The sequence below is a fragment of the Neoarius graeffei genome, chromosome 2, assembly GCF_027579695.1.
Source record: "Neoarius graeffei isolate fNeoGra1 chromosome 2, fNeoGra1.pri, whole genome shotgun sequence".
Lineage (NCBI taxonomy): Eukaryota > Metazoa > Chordata > Actinopteri > Siluriformes > Ariidae > Neoarius > Neoarius graeffei.
The window spans coordinates 6,393,181-6,412,820 of NC_083570.1; the positions used below are offsets into that span (position 1 = coordinate 6,393,181).

At 41.6% G+C, this 19,640-nt stretch overlaps 3 protein-coding genes and 2 long non-coding RNA genes across 6 annotated transcripts in view; all 5 read left to right on the top strand.

Annotated features, from left to right (window-relative positions):
• Positions 1–19,640, top strand: part of LOC132877588 (tripartite motif-containing protein 16-like) — a 421,828-nt gene that overhangs the window by 11,787 nt on the left and 390,401 nt on the right. The window lies entirely within an intron of this gene.
• Positions 1,035–4,555, top strand: LOC132868647 (zinc finger BED domain-containing protein 4-like). The gene is made up of 6 exons (XM_060901700.1): positions 1,035–1,790; positions 1,934–2,153; positions 2,254–2,417; positions 2,688–2,884; positions 3,519–3,569; positions 3,642–4,555. The coding sequence occupies exons 1-6, from the start codon at positions 1,035–1,037 to the stop codon at positions 4,195–4,197; spliced, it is 1,944 nt and encodes a 647-aa protein (XP_060757683.1). The 3' UTR covers positions 4,198–4,555.
• LOC132877449 (uncharacterized) lies at positions 10,175–14,358 on the top strand. Of its 2 annotated transcripts, XR_009653137.1 has the most exons (4): positions 10,175–10,209; positions 13,356–13,417; positions 13,941–14,164; positions 14,255–14,358. It is a non-coding gene; the product is annotated as an uncharacterized LOC132877449 (long non-coding RNA). The 2 variants fall into 2 exon arrangements; XR_009653131.1 differs by lacking the exon at positions 10,175–10,209 and having other exon boundaries at positions 13,242–13,417.
• Positions 11,231–12,781, top strand: LOC132871683 (uncharacterized). The gene is made up of 3 exons (XR_009651323.1): positions 11,231–11,277; positions 11,565–11,663; positions 11,779–12,781. It is a non-coding gene; the product is annotated as an uncharacterized LOC132871683 (long non-coding RNA).
• On the top strand, positions 15,874–17,281 carry LOC132877433 (protein BTG1-like). The gene is made up of 2 exons (XM_060913589.1): positions 15,874–16,507; positions 16,892–17,281. The coding sequence occupies exons 1-2, from the start codon at positions 16,390–16,392 to the stop codon at positions 17,116–17,118; spliced, it is 345 nt and encodes a 114-aa protein (XP_060769572.1). The 5' UTR covers positions 15,874–16,389; the 3' UTR covers positions 17,119–17,281.

Genomic DNA, 19,640 nt, shown 5'->3' on the forward strand with positions numbered 1-19,640 from the left:
GCAAACAGAGCAATGTAGTCAGGACGAGAGAACGAGGTAGAGAAAACGTGACCTTACCTTAGACCTTAGTTCCTCCTGTGCCTTTAGAGGCACATCGGGCAGCAAGCTTCCATGTCCGTTTATCGGCTGCTACTGTCTCCGCTTCCTCCCAGGCGATGTTTGCCCTTTTTAGATCTTCCAGGAATGTCCTTTGCCGGGTGTTTTTTGGCCTTCCTCTCTTTCTTCTGCCATCTGGAGGAACCCAGGTCATGGCTGTTTTGGAGTGTCTGGGTAGGTGGAGGATGTGTCCTGCCAGCTGCATCCTCTTGGCTGTAATAATGTCACTGAGCGGTCTTGATTTAGCCCTTCTGAGGATTTCTTCATTTGTTACGTGCTCTTGCCACCTCACCTTTAAGATCTTCCTTAGGTTTCTCTGGTGGAAGGCATCCAGCTTTTTGGTCATTTTGACAGAACACTTCCATGTCTCGCTTGCATATATTGCAGTGGGTAGGACTATGTTGTTATACCGTCGGAGTTTTGTGTCAAGGTTGATGTTGGTTGCTGTCCAGATAGTAGGGATGTTCCGATCCGATCACGTGATCGGAAATCGGGCCCGATCACGTGGATTCAGACTTGATCGGAATCGGGCATTACCTCCCGATCAGGAATCGGATATATATCTATATAATATATTCTCATTTTTAACACATCAATAGCTATGCGTTGGCACAGAGTGAGACCAGACCTCTTATCTCAACACAGCAACATCAACGCGTGCGGCATGACATCACTTTGTAGCAGAGATGCTATTGGTTATTGGCTGCCTGTTGCTGGCAAAGTTGAACACGGAAGCAGTTCGAAGCGGAAAGCAAAGCAAGTCTGCGGTGTGGCAGTATTTCAAAGTTGATGACAACATCATTGCCATAGCAAACTGTGAAATATGTAAAGTTGGAATTTCAAAGGGTGGACAGAAAAGGGCCGCATTTAATACAACAAACCTGATACGGCACCTGACAAACAAACACCCAACACAATACAGCGAGTTTACACAGGCAATGCAGCCAAAGACGACTCAGCTCACGCTGCAGGAGAGTTTAAAAAGGAAAGAAAAAATGCCCCGTGAAAGCACAAAGGCACAGGAGACAATAGCCAAGATAGCACAGATGATTGCAATGAGTGACCTGCCGTTCGCCTTTGTAGAGAACCCTGGGTTTCTTATGCTTATGCAGCACGTAGACCCTCGATTTGAAATGCTATCTCGTCACTATTTCACCGAGAAAGCTCTGCCAGCCCTTCATAAGAAGATTTCTGACACACTACATGTCCTGTTATCAGATGTACCCCATGTTTCATTCACCACAGACATCTGGAGTTCGTCCGTGGCTCCCATGTCTCTACTAAGCCTTACCGCACAGTGGATTGGTTCAAGTTTTGTTTTGCGCCATGCGACCCTACATGCCCAGGAAGTTCGTGGATCGCACACTGCAGAACGCATCCAGCAAGCGATGGAAAATATGCTAATCAACTGGAGAATTGACAAGCAACGGGTCCACATAATTTTGCGTGACAACGTGGCAAATATGAAGAAAGCTATAAGGGATCTGGGGGTGCCGAGTCTGGGCTGCGTAGCCCACTCCTGTCAACTGTGTGTGCGTGAGGGCCTGCTGTCTCAGCGCAGCGTGACCGAGACCCTGGCCAACACAAGGAAGATAGTAGGCCATTTTAAACACTCCCCATTGGCCTACTCTCGACTAAAAGACATCCAGATGGAGCTTCATATGGATATTAAGCGCCTACAGCAAGATGTACCGGTCAGATTCATCTCATCATTCTTTAATATATTTTTATTTTATTATTTATTTCCCATACACTTGATTTAGTAAGCCACATACATTACGTGCTCTGCACCCAATTTGCACAAAAAATAAAGTGAACCATGTTGTTTTATGTGCAGACACGATGGAACAGCAGCCTCTACATGCTGCAGAGCCTACTGGAACAAAAGCGCGCTCCTAGTGTGTTTGCAGCTGAGCGCACTCTACCAGCTACACTGTCAGCTCACCAGTGGGAGCTGATGAAGAAGACTGCTGATGTGCTATCCACCTTTGAAGAGCTGACCAGGGATGTGAGCAGGGAGACTGCAACGGCAGCTGATGTGATCCCTGCCATAACAGGTAATTTGTATTTTAATTTATTAGTTTATACTGTAGCATTTATTGATGTTTGAAAAAAAATTATCTCATGCATTCATTAAGTCAATCATTCACTCATTAGTCCTCAGGTGTGTTCTGTCTCAGGAGGATGATGATGATGACCAGGGAATAAAAACAATGAAGAGGACTCTCCTGGAGGCAGTGGAGAAGCGCTTTGCTGATGTTGAAACTGAGCCACTCTACTACATCGCCACTCTTCTAGATCCTAGATACAATGATGGGCAAGTATAGTAAAATTAAAATGCACCTCTAAATGTTTATATAAAGTCAAGTCATCCCCAGACACCAGTACTAAGCCAATTTATTTTTTAAATTTATTTTTAATTAATTTTGAGAAATTTAGTTCTAAGGTTAGATTTTTTTTTTCATTTTTATATTGTTTATTAATTGAGTACATGTGTAGGAAGTTGCCTAACTGAAGAGCTGTGCTTTGTGGTGTCTCAGTCTTGTCTCATTATTTTGAATTGTTAATCGGTTTCTAGCTTTTTCACAAAGTCAGCCAACCTGTTGCTTGCAAAGGAACATCTTATCCAGGAGGTGACAAAGGCAGAGGAGAGGAGGACTGCCAGTGCAGTGGTAGAGGAAAACGAGGCCACAGCAGAGCCAGTGAGCAAGGCACCACATCATGAAGCATGGAGCAGCCTGGACATCGCCTTTGAGGAAATCTTACGAGAGAGGCAGTCACAGGGACGGTCCGTGAGTACCACATCAGCAGAAACTCAAGTGCAGACCTACCTCTCAGAAAAAACACCCCTAAGAAAAGTGACCCACTTCAATATTGGAAAGAACATGCCATTCAGTTTCCATCTCTGGCTGCTGTTGCAACGCAGTATCTCAGTGCCCCCTGCAGCTCTGTGGACAGTGAGAGACTTTTTAGTGCTGTTGCAAACGTGTTGGATGACAAAAGAAACAGGCTCAAACCTGAAAGGGTAGAAATGCTTGTTTTCATCAAGAAAAACGTTCATTTCCTTAATTGAAATTACTGTATACCACTGTGAGATGCGTTCTTAAAAGCAAATTACCGGCACTGTGGCACTTTTATGTTTTTATTTGTTTACATTCCTGCCAGGTATTTTAAGGTTATGTTTTTAATTTATGTTATTTATTGTTCAAACTACCTCACGTAAGTGCTCTGTTTGCTAACGGAGTTGTTGGATGTTAAAATAAGGTGTTAAATAAAAAATGAGGAACATCCTGGATCTGTTTCTTTCCTCGTCTTTATTATTTTTTATGGATTATAATCGGGACTCGGTATCGGCAGATACTCAAAATCAAATGATCGGTATCGGATCGGAGGGCAACAAAACCTGATTGGGACATCCCTAGTTCAGATCATTTCAGGACCAGAACCACAGAGCAGAGAAGACTTTCTGAAATGTACATCTAACACACACACACACAGTTCACATTTTGTATTGTGTGAATTAAACCCATGTTCACACTGTTCAGTTTGTTTTTCTCTTTTATTTTAGATTTCTGTTATCTGACTCTGGATCCCAACACGGCACATCGTCGCCTCATTCTGTCTGAGAAGAACAGAGCGGTGAGATACAGTGAGAGAGAGCAGCATTACTCTGATCATCCAGAGAGATTTGATTCCTTCCCTCAGGTGTTGTGTAAGGAGAGTGTGTGTGGACGCTGTTACTGGAAGGTGGAGTGGAGCGGTGATGGTGTGTCCATATCAGTCTCATATAAAGACATCAGCAGGAACGGACGGGGTAATGAGAGTGGGTTTGGATGCAACAATCAGTCCTGGAGTCTGTGGTGTTCTTCTTCTTCTTCTCTCTCTTTCTACCACAACAACATTGAGACTGATCTCAGAGTTCCATCACCCTCCAGAATAGGAGTGTATGTGGATCACAGTGCAGGAACTCTGTCCTTCTACAGCATCTCTGACACGATGAAGCTCCTCCACAGAGTCCACACCACATTCACTCAGACTCTATACGCTGGGTTTGAGGTCTGGTCTCCTGGTTCTACAGTGAGATTGTGTGATCCAGAATAAAAGTGTGTAGTGTTTTCTGTAAAATTCCTGCACGTTGCCACGTTGTTGCTCAGTCGTCTGTTTCACTAGAACACAATCCAGCTGCACAAAAACACTCATTTTAATATTTAAATGAAAGCAGATGAATAATTTAAAATAATTACAAAGGAAATGTTAAAAATTAACTGTCAGACAAGAAACTCGTCAAATTTAAAAAGAAAATGATCTCATGACCTTCACATTATAAAGTTGTGTTTGTTTCATATTAAGCAGCGTCTCATTAAATAACTAATAAACAGTAATAAAGCCAGAACAGAACAACATTTTAAACCTGTTCAGGTCACACTATATAAAAATAAAACATCACTTTTGGGATGAATTTGATTTTTCTGCTTGTGTTCTAAGATGTAAAATCCACATTCAATTTTTCAAATCTGAAGTTGTTTCTAAACCCTGAGATTTGATTGTAAAACATTGAACAATATTTAAACTCCATTAGAACATCCAGTACATGATCGGTTCAGGCTGCCGATGTCGTGTTCATCCCATATTCAGCCTGGATGATGATTGGCCCGCAGATAGAACCTTATAAATCCAGGTTTATCTGTGAGTTTGGGATTTTTATTCAAATATTACAGTCAAAGCTTTGCAGAATAAAAGATAAGAGCACAGGAGAATAAAGTTTCCCCCAGTGATGGAGTTTCTGTGCTGAACTCATTTTCAGACAGAAGCTTTTAATACTGAGGTCAGGATGTCAGCAAGCCGCTGTATTGACACAACAGGGTTTTTTCTCCACTTTGGATGGATATTTTTAGATTATTTAATCTGTGAGAAATAACTACAGCTTCTTAAATATGTGTTGGTGAAAATCACTGTAAACCTACAACTGACATTTTTTGGATGTTAGCAAGCTGCTGTAAAGTGTCTTGCAAAAGTATTCATCCCTCTTGGTGTTTGTCCTGTTTTGTCGCGTTACAAGCTGGAATTAAAATGGATTTTTGGAGGGTTAGCACCATTTGATTTACACAACATGCTGACTACTTTAAAGGTGAAAATTGTTTTTTTGTGACACAAACAATAATTAAGATGAAAAAAACAGAAATCTGGAGTGTGCATAGGTATTCACCCCTTTCATATGAAACCCCTAAATAAGAGCTGCTCCAAGCAATTCACTTCATAAGTCACATAATTAGTTGATTAATATCCACCTGTGTGCAATCAAAGTTTCACATGATCTGTCACATGATGTCTGTGTAAATAAATCAACCTGTTCTGGAAGGACCCTGACTCTGCAACATGACTAAACAAACAACATGAAAACCAAGGAGCCTCCAAACAGGTCAGATACAAAGTTGTGGAGACGTATAGATCAGGGTTGGGTCATAAAAAATATCCCAAACTTTGAATATCCCATGGTGCACCATTAAATCCATTATTGCAAAATGGAAAGAATATGGCACCACTACAAACCTGACAAGAGAAGGCCCCGCCCACCAAAACTCACAGACCGGGCAAAGAGGGCTTTAATCCGAGATGCAACAAAAACACCAAAGATAACACCAAAGGAGCTGCAAAGATCCACAGTGGAGATGGGAGTATCTGTCCATAAGACCACTTTAAGCCGTACACTCCACAGAGTGGGCGGGGCTTTATGGAATAGTGGCCAGAAAAAAAAAGCCATTACTTACAGAAAAAAATGATCATAAAAACATGTTTGGAGTTTGCCCAACAGCATGTGGCAGACTCCCCAAACACATGGAAGAACATTCTCTGGTCAGATGAGACTAAAATTGATCTTTATGGCCATCATGGGAAACGCCATGTGTGGCACAAACCCATCACCCTGAGAACACCATTTCTACAGTGAAGCATGGTGGTGGCAGCACCATACTGTGGGGATATTTTTCATCTGCAGGGACAGGAAAGCTGGTCAGGACTGAAGGAAAGATGGATGGCACTAAATACAGGGCAATTCTGGATGAAAACCTGTTTGAGTCAGCCAGAGGTTTGAGACTGAGATGAAGGTTCACATTCCAGCAGGACAATGATCCTAAACATTCTGCGAAAGCTACACTGGAGTGGTTTAAAGAGAAACATTTAAATGTCTTGGAATGGCCAAATCAAAGGGGGTGGGGCGCCGGTGAGATGGCAGCCTGTTGCAGCAGCTGTGTGTGTAGTGGATGTTTTTTTTTTTTTAGTTTATCTAGTTCATCTAGTCTACTTAGCTTACTTGACCATGGATAAGTGTCTCGATAAGCATTGTGGATTATTGAGTACTGAACCAAGAACCAACGAGTGGTGGCAAAAGGAGTGGACATTATGTGTCTATCAACCGGGCGAACGGGGCATCGGGGAACGCATCGGGGAACACGTGCTGGTGTTAAAAGAAACAAGAGGAGGCTAGCCAGAACATGGAGGGTGACATTTAAACCAGCTGTTCCATCCATCACCATGGGAAATGTTCGTTGCTTAACAAACAAATTAGATGAACTGGAAACCCTTATTAGGAACCAGAAAGAGTACCGGGAGAGTAGTTTAGTATGCCTGACAGAGACGTGGCTGACGGACAACACGTCTGATTCTCTGATCAGTTTTGCCGGCTTCAGGACAATACGAGCGGACAGGGACACTAGAGCGAGTGGAAAGCAGAAAGGAGGGGGGCTAATACTGCTCGTCAACAACAACTGGTGTAACCCTAATCATGCTACCATCAAGGAACGTATATGCAATGAAGACATTGAACTTCTAGCGGTTAGTTTAAGACCATATTACTTGCCCAGGGAATTCAGTGTGGTGGTCTCCATTGTTGTTTACATACCTCCCTTGGCTAATGCAGAAATCGCATGTGACGTCATTCATACTACTATCGCAGGACTTGAATCAAAGTACCCAGAGGCATTCATTGCTGTGTCTGGAGATTGCAATCATGTCTCTCTATCTAAGACTTTGCCCACATTTAAGCAGTTTGTTAACTGTACGACAAGAGGTGATAAAACTCTGGACTTGTTGTATGCAAATGTTCAGAATGCATACAAAAGCACTGCACTGCCTCCTCTTGGCCGATCAGATCATGACATGATTCACCTTTCTTCCTCTTATATTCCAACTGTTAAAAGGTTACCTGTCATAACCAGGACATCAAGAGGTTGGTGTCCAGAGGCTGAGGAAGCTTTAAGGTGCTGTTTTGAGACAACAGAGTGGGATGTGTTCTGTGAGGAGTATGGAGAGGACATTGACGGTCTAGTTGAATGCATAACCCAATATATCATCTTCTGTTATGACACTGTTATGCCATCCAAGGCAGTTCATTGCTACCCAAATAATAAGCCATGGATTACCAGCAGTTTGAAGGCCTTATTAAATGAGAAGAAAAGGGCGTTTAGGATGGGCGACAGGAACAGATTGAAAGAACTTCAGAGGGAACTGAGGGTGAAGATAAGAGAGGGGAAGGAAGTATATAGGCTTAGGCTAGAACAACAGCTGCAGCAAGATGGAGTAAAGCAGGTTTGGGCTGGAATGCGAAAGATCACAGGCATGGAACAGAAAGGTGGGGCACTGCTTGCTGGTGAACAAGGTCTGGCTGATGATCTTAATAACTTCTTCAACAGATTTGACTGCACCACACCAATCCAGTCTCCCCCATCTGGTCAGTGGACCGTCAATGCTTTCTCTTCTTCTTTCCCTCCTCCTGTTACTCTCCCTCTCTCCAACAACTCTGAGATGCTATCTGTACAGAGCCCTCCATTTCTCCACTCACCTGTGACATTGCACACTGCACAGGTCAAGAGGATGCTTAAAGGACTGAAGCCAGGGAAAGAAGCTGGGCCCGATGACATTAGCCCAAGGCTACTGAAGGCCTGCTCTGCAGAGCTGTGTGGCATTTTAACACACTTGTTTAATCTGAGCTTGCATCTGCAGAAGGTCCCAAGGCTGTGGAAAACATCTTGTCTGGTTCCTGTTCCAAAAAATCCCATCCTACTCAGCATAATGATTACAGACCAGTTGCGCTCACCTCACACATAATGAAGACATTTGAGAGGCTGGTCCTTTCTCACATCAGGACTAGTGTGTCAACTCATATGGATCCCTTGCAGTTTGCGTATCAGCCCGACATTAGTGTCGATGATGCCCTCATCTATATGCTGCAGAGAGCGTATACACATCTGGACACCTCTGATGCAGCTGTAAGGATTACATTCTTTGACTTCTCAAGTGCATTCAATACCATCCAGCCACAACTCCTTGGTGAAAAGATGGAGAAGATGGAGGTGGATCCATCGCTTGTACGGTGGGTCCTGGACTACCTTCACCTCAGACCACAGTATGTGCGCCTGCAGGACAGTGTCTCCAGTACCATCTTGAGCAGCACAGGGGCTCCACAAGGAACTGTGCTGGCTCCATTTCTGTTTACAATATATACAGCAGATTTTCAATATAATACCAACAGCTGCTTTATGCAGAAATTCTCAGATGACACTGCTGTTGTAGGCCTCATCAAAGGGGGCAATGAGTTGGAGTATAGAGCCACTGTGGATGACTTTGTGGAATGGAGCGCACACAATCACCTCCAGCTGAACACCACAAAAACCAAGGAGATTATTGTGGACTTCAGGAAGGGGAGGAAAAGGACTCAACCAACACCAATCACCATCAGAGGCACTGAGGTGGAGGTGGTTGCCAACCATAGGTACCTGGGAGTGCAGCTGGATGGTGGGCTGGACTGGAGGAGTCATATGGAGACTGTGTATAGGAAGGGCCAAAGCCGACTTTATTTTTTAAGAAGGCTGCGATCTTTTAATATCTGTCAGCCCTTACTATGCAGTGTCTACCATTCAGTGGTGGCAAGTGCCCTCTTCTTTGCTGTTGTATGTTGGGGTGTGGGAGCCTGTGCTGCTGACAACAAAAGACTGGACAAGCTAATTAGGAAAGCGGGATCAGTGGTAGGGACTGTTTTCCCAACAGTTCAGCAGGTGACAGAGGCCAGATCCCTGAGTAAATTGAGAGCAATTTTGGACAACTCTCAACACCCACTCCATGCCCTGAAAGTGGTTAACAATAGCAGTTTTAGTCAGAGACTGATTGCACCAATATGTAAAACAGAGAGATTCAGGAAGTCCTTTATACCAGCTGCTATAAGGTTCTATAATGCACAAAAGTAACTGCATTCCTTCTGCTTTAGTATTATTATTTCTTTATCTATTTTTTAACCTATTAATAGTAGTATTCAATTATTAGAGTTTGCGGTGAGGTAATGTGTGATGTGATGTCTGAATGTTGTGCTGCTGTGACACTGTAATTTCCTGTAAAGGATTATTAAAGGATCTATCTATCTATCTATCTATCTATCTATCTATCTATCTATCTATCTATCTATCTATCTATCTATCTATCTATCTATCTATCTATCAAAGCCAAGACCTCAAACCAATTGAGAATCTGTGGCATAACTTGAAGATTGCTGTACACCAACGCAACCCATCTAACTTGAAGGAGTTAGAGCAGTTTTGCCTTGATGAATGGGCAAAAATCCCAGTGGCTAGATGTGCTAAGCTAACAGGGACATACCCCAAGAGACTTGCAGCTGTAATTGCAGCAAAAGGTGGCTCTACAAAGTATTGACTTTGGGGGGGGGGGGGGGGGGGGGTGAATACCTATTCACACTCCAGGTTTCTGTTTTTACACCTTAGTTATTGTTTGTGGCACAATAAAACAACAATTTTCACCTTTAAAGTGGTTGGCATGTTGTGTAAATCAAATGGTTCTAACCCCCCCAAAATTAATTTTAATTCCAGCTTGTAATGCGACAAAACAAGACAAACACCAAGGGGGATGAATACTTTTGCAAGACACTTCATAATGGTGCAAGGAATTGATCCAGAAGGTGGCAGCAATGCAATAATAGGGATGCTGACTGCACTTCATAATGGTGCAAGGAATTGATCCAGAAGGTGGCAGCAATGCAATAATAAGGATGCTGACTGCCTTTCAACACAAGAAAGAAGAAGCAGCAGACAGGAAGTGTGAACCCTTCAGGTGTGTTAGTAAATCTCAAGTGGGGTATTGACAAAGAAACAATGATCATTCTCTATAAATCTTTAATTTTATCATGTCTTGATTATGGTTGGGAAGTTTATGATACTGCATGTATTTCTAGGAAAAGACAATTAGATGTTATTCAAAATCAATGCCTTAGAATCTACACTGGTGCTCTTCAGTGTACTCCTATCTCTGTTTTGGAGATAGACTGCTCTATTTAGGGTTGCCAACCATCCCGATTTGCCCGGGACGTCCCGAATTTTAGGTGAATTTAATTTGTCCCGCGAGGAACAGCTCCCGTCCCATATTCCAATCGCAGTCACAGTTTTTGATGAAATATGGATGAGATATTTTGTCCAATAGTAGCAGACTGGTGATTGATGACACATTCTGAACAGTGATCTTTGATAGGCTACTGTGATAAGGCTCCAAAACTCATGCAAACGTTGCTATGGGAGACGGTTGTTGAGTTCAGTTCAGTCAGTGGTTCTCTGCTCGTGAACAAGTCAGTGAAAATGGATGAACCTGCTAAGAAAAAGAGGCTTTGCAGCTACAACAAGGAATGGGAAGCAAAAAGCGATGCCTCGAACAAGGGAAATAGGAAAATGTTTCCAGTATGTGTGAGGTATTTCTCTGCGTCAGATGGTGTACAATCCAAGCTGTTGGATTTCTACGAAGACAGCGACGAAACTGCAAATGGAATACACCAGGCTCTTATTGCCTGCCTTGACACCTATGGGCTTAATGTTAAAAACATCACCGCGTATGCCGCCGACAATGCACATGTGAACATCGGAAAGCACCATTCTGTCTACAAATTGCTCAGCAGCGCAAACGATGGCATTCTAAAAGCTAACTGCCCTGCCCATGTCGCACACAACGCATGCAAGTATGTGAGCAATAAGGAACCGATGCAGCACAGAACTTATAAAGAACGAACTCCTTGTCACTGTGAACTGTCACTTGTCCTGCAAGGAATTTTACCTGGCAGTGCAGAAGGACAAGATGATGCTGGAATCGGTCAGGAGCAGCAGGAAATATCCCTGGAAGGTGTAGGCCTTACTGGTGAGTCTTCATTTGAACTTGTCTATATATCTTCTTTATGCAACCCACACACTTGGGGTGGCAGTATTTCTCAATCTAAGTATAATTTTAATTTGTCTATGTTGTATCTTGTTTATGCAACCCACACACATATAACTTCATGGGGTGGCAGTATTTCTCAATCTAAATATCATTTTAATTTGTCTATGTATCTTGTTTATGCAACACACACACATGGGGTGGCAGTATTTCTCAAGCTAAATATCATTTGTTTTTTTTTGTTTTTGTTTTTTTCTTATTTACTGCAGGATAAGAGGATGTCCATGCCACTGTTCTGTAAATAGTTTGGGCTGTGCAGAAGGATGAGGAGATGCTGGAATCTGGAATAGCCATGGAAGAAGTAACTGGTGAGCCTTCATTTGAATGTCCATATAAACATCTTATTACACACACATAAGTTCATGGGATGGCAGTAGGCTATTTCTCAATCTAAATATCCTTTCTTTCTCTTATTTATTGCAGGATAAGAGGAGGCCCATGCCATACTGAAAAGATGCAGACCAACAACATATTCTCTTAAGTTTTAATAAATAGTTTAAAAAAACTTGCATACATTTCTGTCTTTGCTTTTCCTTCAAGATATGCCCCTCAAATAGAATAACTATGACAATGGTTGGTTTAGGCCTAAAGCTTTTCAGAGTTTGAGGAATTTGAGAGACACTTGTAGGCCTAATGATTGTTTTGACGATTACTTAAACACAATACAGTTTTGCTCGTGCAGTATTAATTTACCAAAATTATACTGAAATTAGTAGGATTGTGGTCTGGATAAGGAAACGTTATGATTTCCATCGTGGGGCAGTGCGGATAGGCCTGGGACAAAAAAGTCCTGCATTTGGGTTGAAAGTGTCCCTCTTTTGGGGATCAGGGAGTTGGCAACCCTAGCTCTATTATACCTTTGGACCGTAGTTCGTTTTGTTCCCCGGCAGGCGTCGCTTATCCGCGCGATCTTCACGAGACTTGTGCGAGACTTCGAAACGTGAAGCGTCAGCCAGGTGTCAGTGCCGCCATTTTGAAAACTTGGATCCTCCCTCAGACACCCTCTGAAAACTGTTTTCCAAACGAGTTGAAATGACGATTACTGCCTACTTTTTTCAAACTTTCCTGATTGCTATCAAAACAAACAACTTCCTGCTTGATTACGTCAGCATTCGAAAGAGTGCGCGCATGTCTTTTGAAAACCCCCGTGTCTGAAATCGCTCCCTACTCACTATACAGGGCACTATATAGTGAGGACGCCATTTTGTAGTGCTGTCCGAAACCTTACTGAGGATTATTTACACCCTATACAGTGCACTCAAAGTATCCCACAATGCATCACGAAGTATTTTTTTTACATTCACACAGTTGTATAATTATCATTAAAAGTCTTCAAATATTTTCAAATGCATTCAAGAGTGACATTGCTTTTTTGCATTTCATCCACTTTAAGGCAGTGAGAATTTTCTAAAAGATGTTTTTTGAACACAGTGAAAATAGGCTTCACTTTTTTCCATTTTGAGCAGTGAATGAAATATTTCGAGAGCAATAGTAAATTATTCATAACATAGTCCGCTTGTGAATCCTTCAGACTCGTCCCAAATGTTATGTTGTCCAGGGTAAGTGTGTCCTGTAGCTGGATTTTAGAAGAAAGCCAGTCCAAAAAGTCCTCCCAAAATGTTTTTGTGTAAATACATTGAAAGAAAAGATGGTCCGTAGTTTCAATATCTGATTCACAGAAAATACAGTTGTTATCAATACTGTCAATATTGAACCTCACTCTTAGCATTCCACTGGATGGATAAATCTCATTCAACCTCTACTTCAGAGAACTTCTGAAAGATGGAATTTCTATTTGAACGTATTGGGTACAGATTATTATTCAAATGATTATGTAGGATTTTGTTTGGTATCTCTTTTTGTTAAGAAAGTCTTGTTCCATGATGTAGAGTATTGGAAGGTTAGGAGGAGGCAAACTCTCAGGATCAATGTTTTGTACAAGTTGTTTGACTGGATGAGGAATTGCTTTGCATATTTTATTAAATTCAGCTTTTTTGCAGGTAATATTATGAATGGAGCAGAAGTTTTCATATAACAGCCAGTTGCCCTGATTATCCATAAGGTGAGATATTAACCAAATACCTTTATCCATCCAGTGTTGCAAAAAGAGAGATTTTCCATTACACAGAACATATCTATTATTCCCAGAGGTGTGTATTGTATTCTTGTTAGACCAATTTAGAGGAAAATTAATCCAGATGACACAAGTCAAAATTCTATCAAGTCATATTGTGATGTTTTATGAATCATAAATGGACTGCATTTATATAGCGCATTTCTACTCCTACGAGCACTCAAAGCGCTGTAGTGTATGCCTCAAGGACAGCTTGATGGGGTCAGGTGGAGCAGGGCTCGAACCTGCAACCCTCCATTTGCCAAACAACACCTCTACCACCTGCCCCACCACTGCCCCATGATGTTTTTTAATTCTATAATGCTATATATAGAGCAAAGCAAGGTTTAATATGACTGCATACACATAATTTCGATGTGTTATCCAATCCACTTGTAGTTTTACATTGTACATTGTACATCGTTGGAGAGATCAGTACCAAAGCATTGTTGCTTCATGTTTGTAATTTCAGGTGGGCCAACCGTGGACAGAGATCCTTACAAAGAAGATAACTGGTTAAGTGATGAACGCCAGTGTCAGGAAGCAATAGCTCTGATGAAGCACACAGCAGATGAATCGGTGGTAAAGGAGAAGATGAAGTTAACCCTGGTCTATCGTCAGAAGATTTTGCATGACCCTGACAAGTCATCTGACATTCTAACCATTTTCCCACGATTCATGGACATACCTGGTCTGGTGAGTCTTACAGTAGACATACACATTTGAAATCTAGTGCTGTATTTTTGCAGTAATCTATAACTTGTTTCTATTCTGTCTTTTTGGTAGAGTGAGCAGGATTTTACACTTCTTTTTGGTGACTCAACCTCTGCAAAGCTGTTGGAGAAATGGTCCACCAACATAAAACCAAAGGTCATTGCACAGTGCCTGACACAGACGAGGGAGCTCCAAGAGCTCGTCCAGAATGCTGTCGCTACTGAAGTTGAAGAAGGTAATTATAATGGCTGTACTGAAAAATAATTCGCATAAGTCATTACTGTAATCGTAGACAAATGAGGAATCAATGTGTTGGTGGTGAGAGGTTTTTTTTTTTTTTTTGTCTGAAACTGCTATTCCATAACTGTAATTGTAGGCAACACAGGTTACTGGGGTTTTGGACTAGTTCATTTTGTTTTCTATTTCTCCAGGTGACCTGGCGACTTGTCCAGGGTGTACCCCGCCTTTCGCCCGTAGTCAGCTGGGATAGGCTCCAGCTCGCCTGCGACCCTGTAGAACAGGATAAAGCGGCTAGAGATGATGAGATGAGATTTCTCCAGGCTGGGACAGTGACATGTCCTCCATTCTCTTGCTGGTCCACCTTCTACCACCTTCGAGCCAAGGGCGCAAAAGACCAGGGAAGATTTCGGCTCGACAAGCCTGTGATTGCTTAGTGAAATTCATCAAGGTGAAGCTATAGCACAGACTAAACACTTCTTAAGTGTAATGATGCTAAAGTTCTTCAAATTGCTCATTCTTGTCCTGTCTACTTATTATGCAATTGTGTAAAACCAGTGGAATAGTGGATATAAGAGCTATTACAACCAATATTTCCACATTTCCAAAGCAGTAGATGCATTACCTATTCAGTTCCAAAACAAACCATTAAGAAATTTGATCAAGTCCTGGTGAAAGAATTCAGTTGAACTACTGTGGAATCCAAATTGCTCATTCTGGGCTGAATTGCCTGTGCCACAAGTTTGGGTTGGGTTCATGTAATGTAGGTGCACAGTAATTATCAAAAACAGTGATTGTGCGATCAAATTTTGTTTAATTAATCTACAGTGAGTTAAATCTGACATTTTCTTCAGTTTATACTGTAAACACAGAGATTGAAGAGAATGTTCACACTGCTATTTTTTGAACAGGGTACTCTGAGATTTGCTTCATGTAAAAAAAAAGGATTTGATTTGTAATGTGTAATGCTTCCACTGGAGATGGTTGTAATAGCTTTTATTTCTAATTCATTCACCATATTTAAAGTTTGTTATGTGGAAATCCTCACTCCTTATTCAGGTTGCCTGCTGACATTAGGTCACATTTGTGTTTTTTTCTTTCACAGACTGGTATCAGCATACAGGGGCATTTGGAGGGCATCACACAGAGTGTTATAAACTCATCAACGAACACGTGTGGAAGGGATTTGTTATGGAGCAGTAAGGTGGTACAGATGGGTGACAAATTAAAACCAAAATGAAGTGTCTTAGTCGTGACGCCACCTCAAGTCTCCAGAATATCTTCAGTGCTCCTTGCCAAGTCTGTGGAAGTGTATTGGAAGGATGAACTTTCCTCCACATTATTCCATCATTTATATACAACCTTTATTTAATCAGGTCATTTCACTGAGATCAGGATTTATTTTGTAAGAGAGACCCGAGTACAGCAGAGAGACCTCAGGGAGGGGAATCTGAAAAACTAAAGCCTTTTGGAGGATTTGTGCCTGTACTTTGTCGTCGTCCCCACACACACACTTTTCAAATCAAAACTACCCCCCCACACTTTTCAAATCAAAACTCCCCCCAGCCAATTAACTTCAAATTCCGTATTTAATTAGCTGTGTGTACATACAGAGCAATTCTGCATCTATTTAGAATGCAGACACTGTTGAGCCTCTGTGCTGTTGGAGTGAAGGTTAATCAAAAGAAAGTTGATTCCTTTTACGTTTGTATTGGGTGTGTTGTTCTGACTACAATCAGAAAAGAGTGTTGAAGTCCTCCTGTGTTAGTTTTGACAAGTTTGGAGAAGGTGAGTTGTGTTTAATAGTCATTTTCTTTTTGTATTATGAACAAAGGAAAAGTGCCGACCTACTGCTCAGGCCAGAGGACTAAAAGCGAACTTAAAGATGCTTCATTTTAACATATAAAAGCTGTACCTTGGAAAGTAAAATGTATCGTATGATATTTTGCAGTTTATGAAAATATTTCAGCATGAAAGTCGAGGTGACCACAGCGGTGACCTTCATCACCGGATTACTGAGAGGAAGAGGACCTCTGTCCGAAAAACAGCTCCAACACTTCAGCCGTTCTCTGGAAGAGGCGTTAGGAGGTGAGATTAAACACCACATTACACACCTGTGACTTCTGACAAAAGGATCCACATCATATTTAGTCTTTATTCGATCTACTTCTTTTTCATTTTCACTGAAATGGACAAATACCTTTACAATTATACCGACTCCTTGCTGTGGTCTGAGAAAAAGGGAAAGCTTATTAGTGTGGCATTCAGTTAAAGTCAGTGATGTATAAAGACCTAGATTTAATGGCGGACAGATGTTTATCTCGGGAGCATTAACACTGCCCTGAAATGCTGCCTTTCTCGAGAGCCTCATCCCAAGTGAATGATAGTCATGATATTCTAATAACAAATCTATTCTTAAAACAATCTGCGAGTTGAACAGAGTTTTTAAAAGTCTGTTTTCTTTGATTCCAGAGCATTATGAGCACCACTGGTTCCCTGACGCACCGTTCAGAGGTTCGGGATATCGATGCCTCAGAATCAATCGCAGGATGGAGCCGCTAGTAGGGAAGGCTGCTTACACCAGTGGTCTCAGCATGGAGCAGGTTCGCGCCCTCTTACCGTGTGAGCTGACAGTGTGGGTCGACCCCTACGAAGTGTCCTACCGGATCGGGGAGAACGGGTCCATAGGTGTGCTGTAGGAGTCCACACCACTGCCGCTGGAGACTCATCTCAACTCTGTGATGACCGTCTCCAGCTAATCTCTCAGCACATCTGGCCCACATCTGTTTGACATTTTAAACGATGATTTTAATGACTGGTCTCGCTGCACGTATATATCCAATTTATTGGATGTATTTTGGTTAAGTTCCTTATTTTAACGCCTGTAAATTAATTTTTATTTCATTTGTAAATATTTTGATTTATTATTTTATTACTTGTAAATATTTTGATAATTTTATTTGTAAATATTAAGATTTTTATTATTCGTAAATATTTAGATGATATTGTTTTTAGTAAATATTTTTATTAAAGATGATTAAATAAATATATTTTGATTAAAGATGATGCTTCAGTTTTTTTTCATAGTGTTTGTTTTACATTTGCATGATGCGTAATACAGTTTATAAATACAGTAAGTGCACATTTTCGGTGTAACTGTAGCCCATTTGTTGTTGTATAATTTCTGACCCCTCTCTACCACATCCATCAGTGGAAAGGGTCCATCAGAGGGCCACACTGATCCACTCCTACCAGTGACAGATCCACTGCCTTATCAGTGTTGCTGCTATGAGAATGGTCACCCAGCCAAACAAGTTAACAAGCAGATTATTAAACTACAGACACTTAAATTACTCGCACAAATGTCAGTAGCCCTTCAAACGCCCAAATGTGATGTGCATACAGTTTGAAAGGGCGAACTGTTCGACCATAACCGCCTCAACAACTGTTCAAGCTGCCTCACTGTCCGCCTCCTCTGTTCTCACTGGCCGCGCGCGAGCGGAGCAGCAATGGACAGAGAAGCGGCAGCTCAGCGCGCGCAGCCGCCCCGGATTACAGGAACACCGGGAGATTGCTGTGGAGTTTTTGTACCGCCGTTGTTTTAAACTTCTAACAGGACTGGATTAATTATTATTATTATTATTATTATTATTATTATTATAAAAGGGCAACATTTAATTCGAGGCAAAAAGGGCAGGGGCTCAAGCACCCCTAAAGCCCTATGTGTGCACGTGCCTGGTTGTGTGTTATTTACTAATGTATTAATTTTATCAATCAGATCCTTTTGTTCTTGTTTCCTTATCCGTGAAAGTGTTTTACCCATGACAACTGCTATTTGTTTGACCTTAAACCATTCCCACTGACTACTATCAGACATGTCTAACTCTTCAACCTCCTTGTTATATAAAAGGTTCAAGTCTATACGAACAATCTAATGTTTCTCTGTAATTTAAGTAAATCTTATTAGTTTTAGTTTTATGAGTACTTTTACATTCAAACTTTGTAATTAAACATGTGGCTTTTTATCAAGGTTTATGTCCATACTAACAACATGTTTTTCTCTATAATAAGGTAAAGATTAGTTTTATATCTGTATATTTTTTATATTAAAACTCTAAATATGTAGCTCATTATATAAAGGTTTACACACATGTCCATACTGATGTTTTTCTCTGTAATGTTAAGGTAAATCTTATTCACAATCCTGTTCACTAGTACTTGTATGGTATGTATAAAAGTGCTGGTGTAGACTTATATACTTTAATATTCAAACTGTAATTCTGGATATAATGCCAATGAATCTGACAAAAATAAAATGAGGAAAGGCAAAGTCAGGAAAAAGGATTGCATTCAAACTCTAAATATGTAGGTCATTATATAAAGGTTTGCATGCATGTCCATACTAGGGTTGCCACCTGTGTCTGACAAAAATCCTGGACATTTCGACCATCCAGTCGACCTTTTTGCTTGTAAGCAACGGCGCCCTTCACACATCTAACCCAAGACAAAAATCGCCCTTCTACGCTGAAATTGTATTGCTCTAATTAGTAAAAATGACGCTTTTGCTAGTTATTTGTTTAGTTAATTGCTTTACATAATATGGACCCTTTTCAGTCACGTGACCTTCGTAAACGTGACCGCCATTTTGGACATGTAGTGGACTTCGGCTCAAATCGGTCTGAATGCGAGGAAGGCGACAAACATAAAAGAAAAAGGAGCGAGATGCAGAAAACTGTATTTACTAGTTTACTGTAATTATGATCTGGCAGCTATTTACACCGGATCCAGTGTAAATAGCTGCCAGAGCCAACGTCCGGCCCGGCCGCGAGCTAGCGCACTGGCTCCGCGGCCGCCGACTCCGGCCGGGCCGCGAGCGAGCGCGCGCTGGCTCCGCGGCCGCCAGCTCCGGCCGGGCCGCGAGCGAGCGCGCTCCGGAACCTCGGACGTCGGCTCCGGCAGCTATTTACACTGGATCCAGTGTAAATAGCTGCCAGATCATAATTACAGTAAACTAGAATGGAATGTTAACAGCAATGTAATGCCTTTTCTGGCTAATTTTATTCGTCTTACCTCCAACAAAGTGGTCACTACACAAGCGTTGGTATGCCGCTATCCATCTTCTCCGTCGGTCAGCATCTACCGGGATCCGATAAAATGATAACCCTTGCCTTGTTTGTTGATGGTTACTACATCCAGGTGCACAACAACATAGTGGCATGAT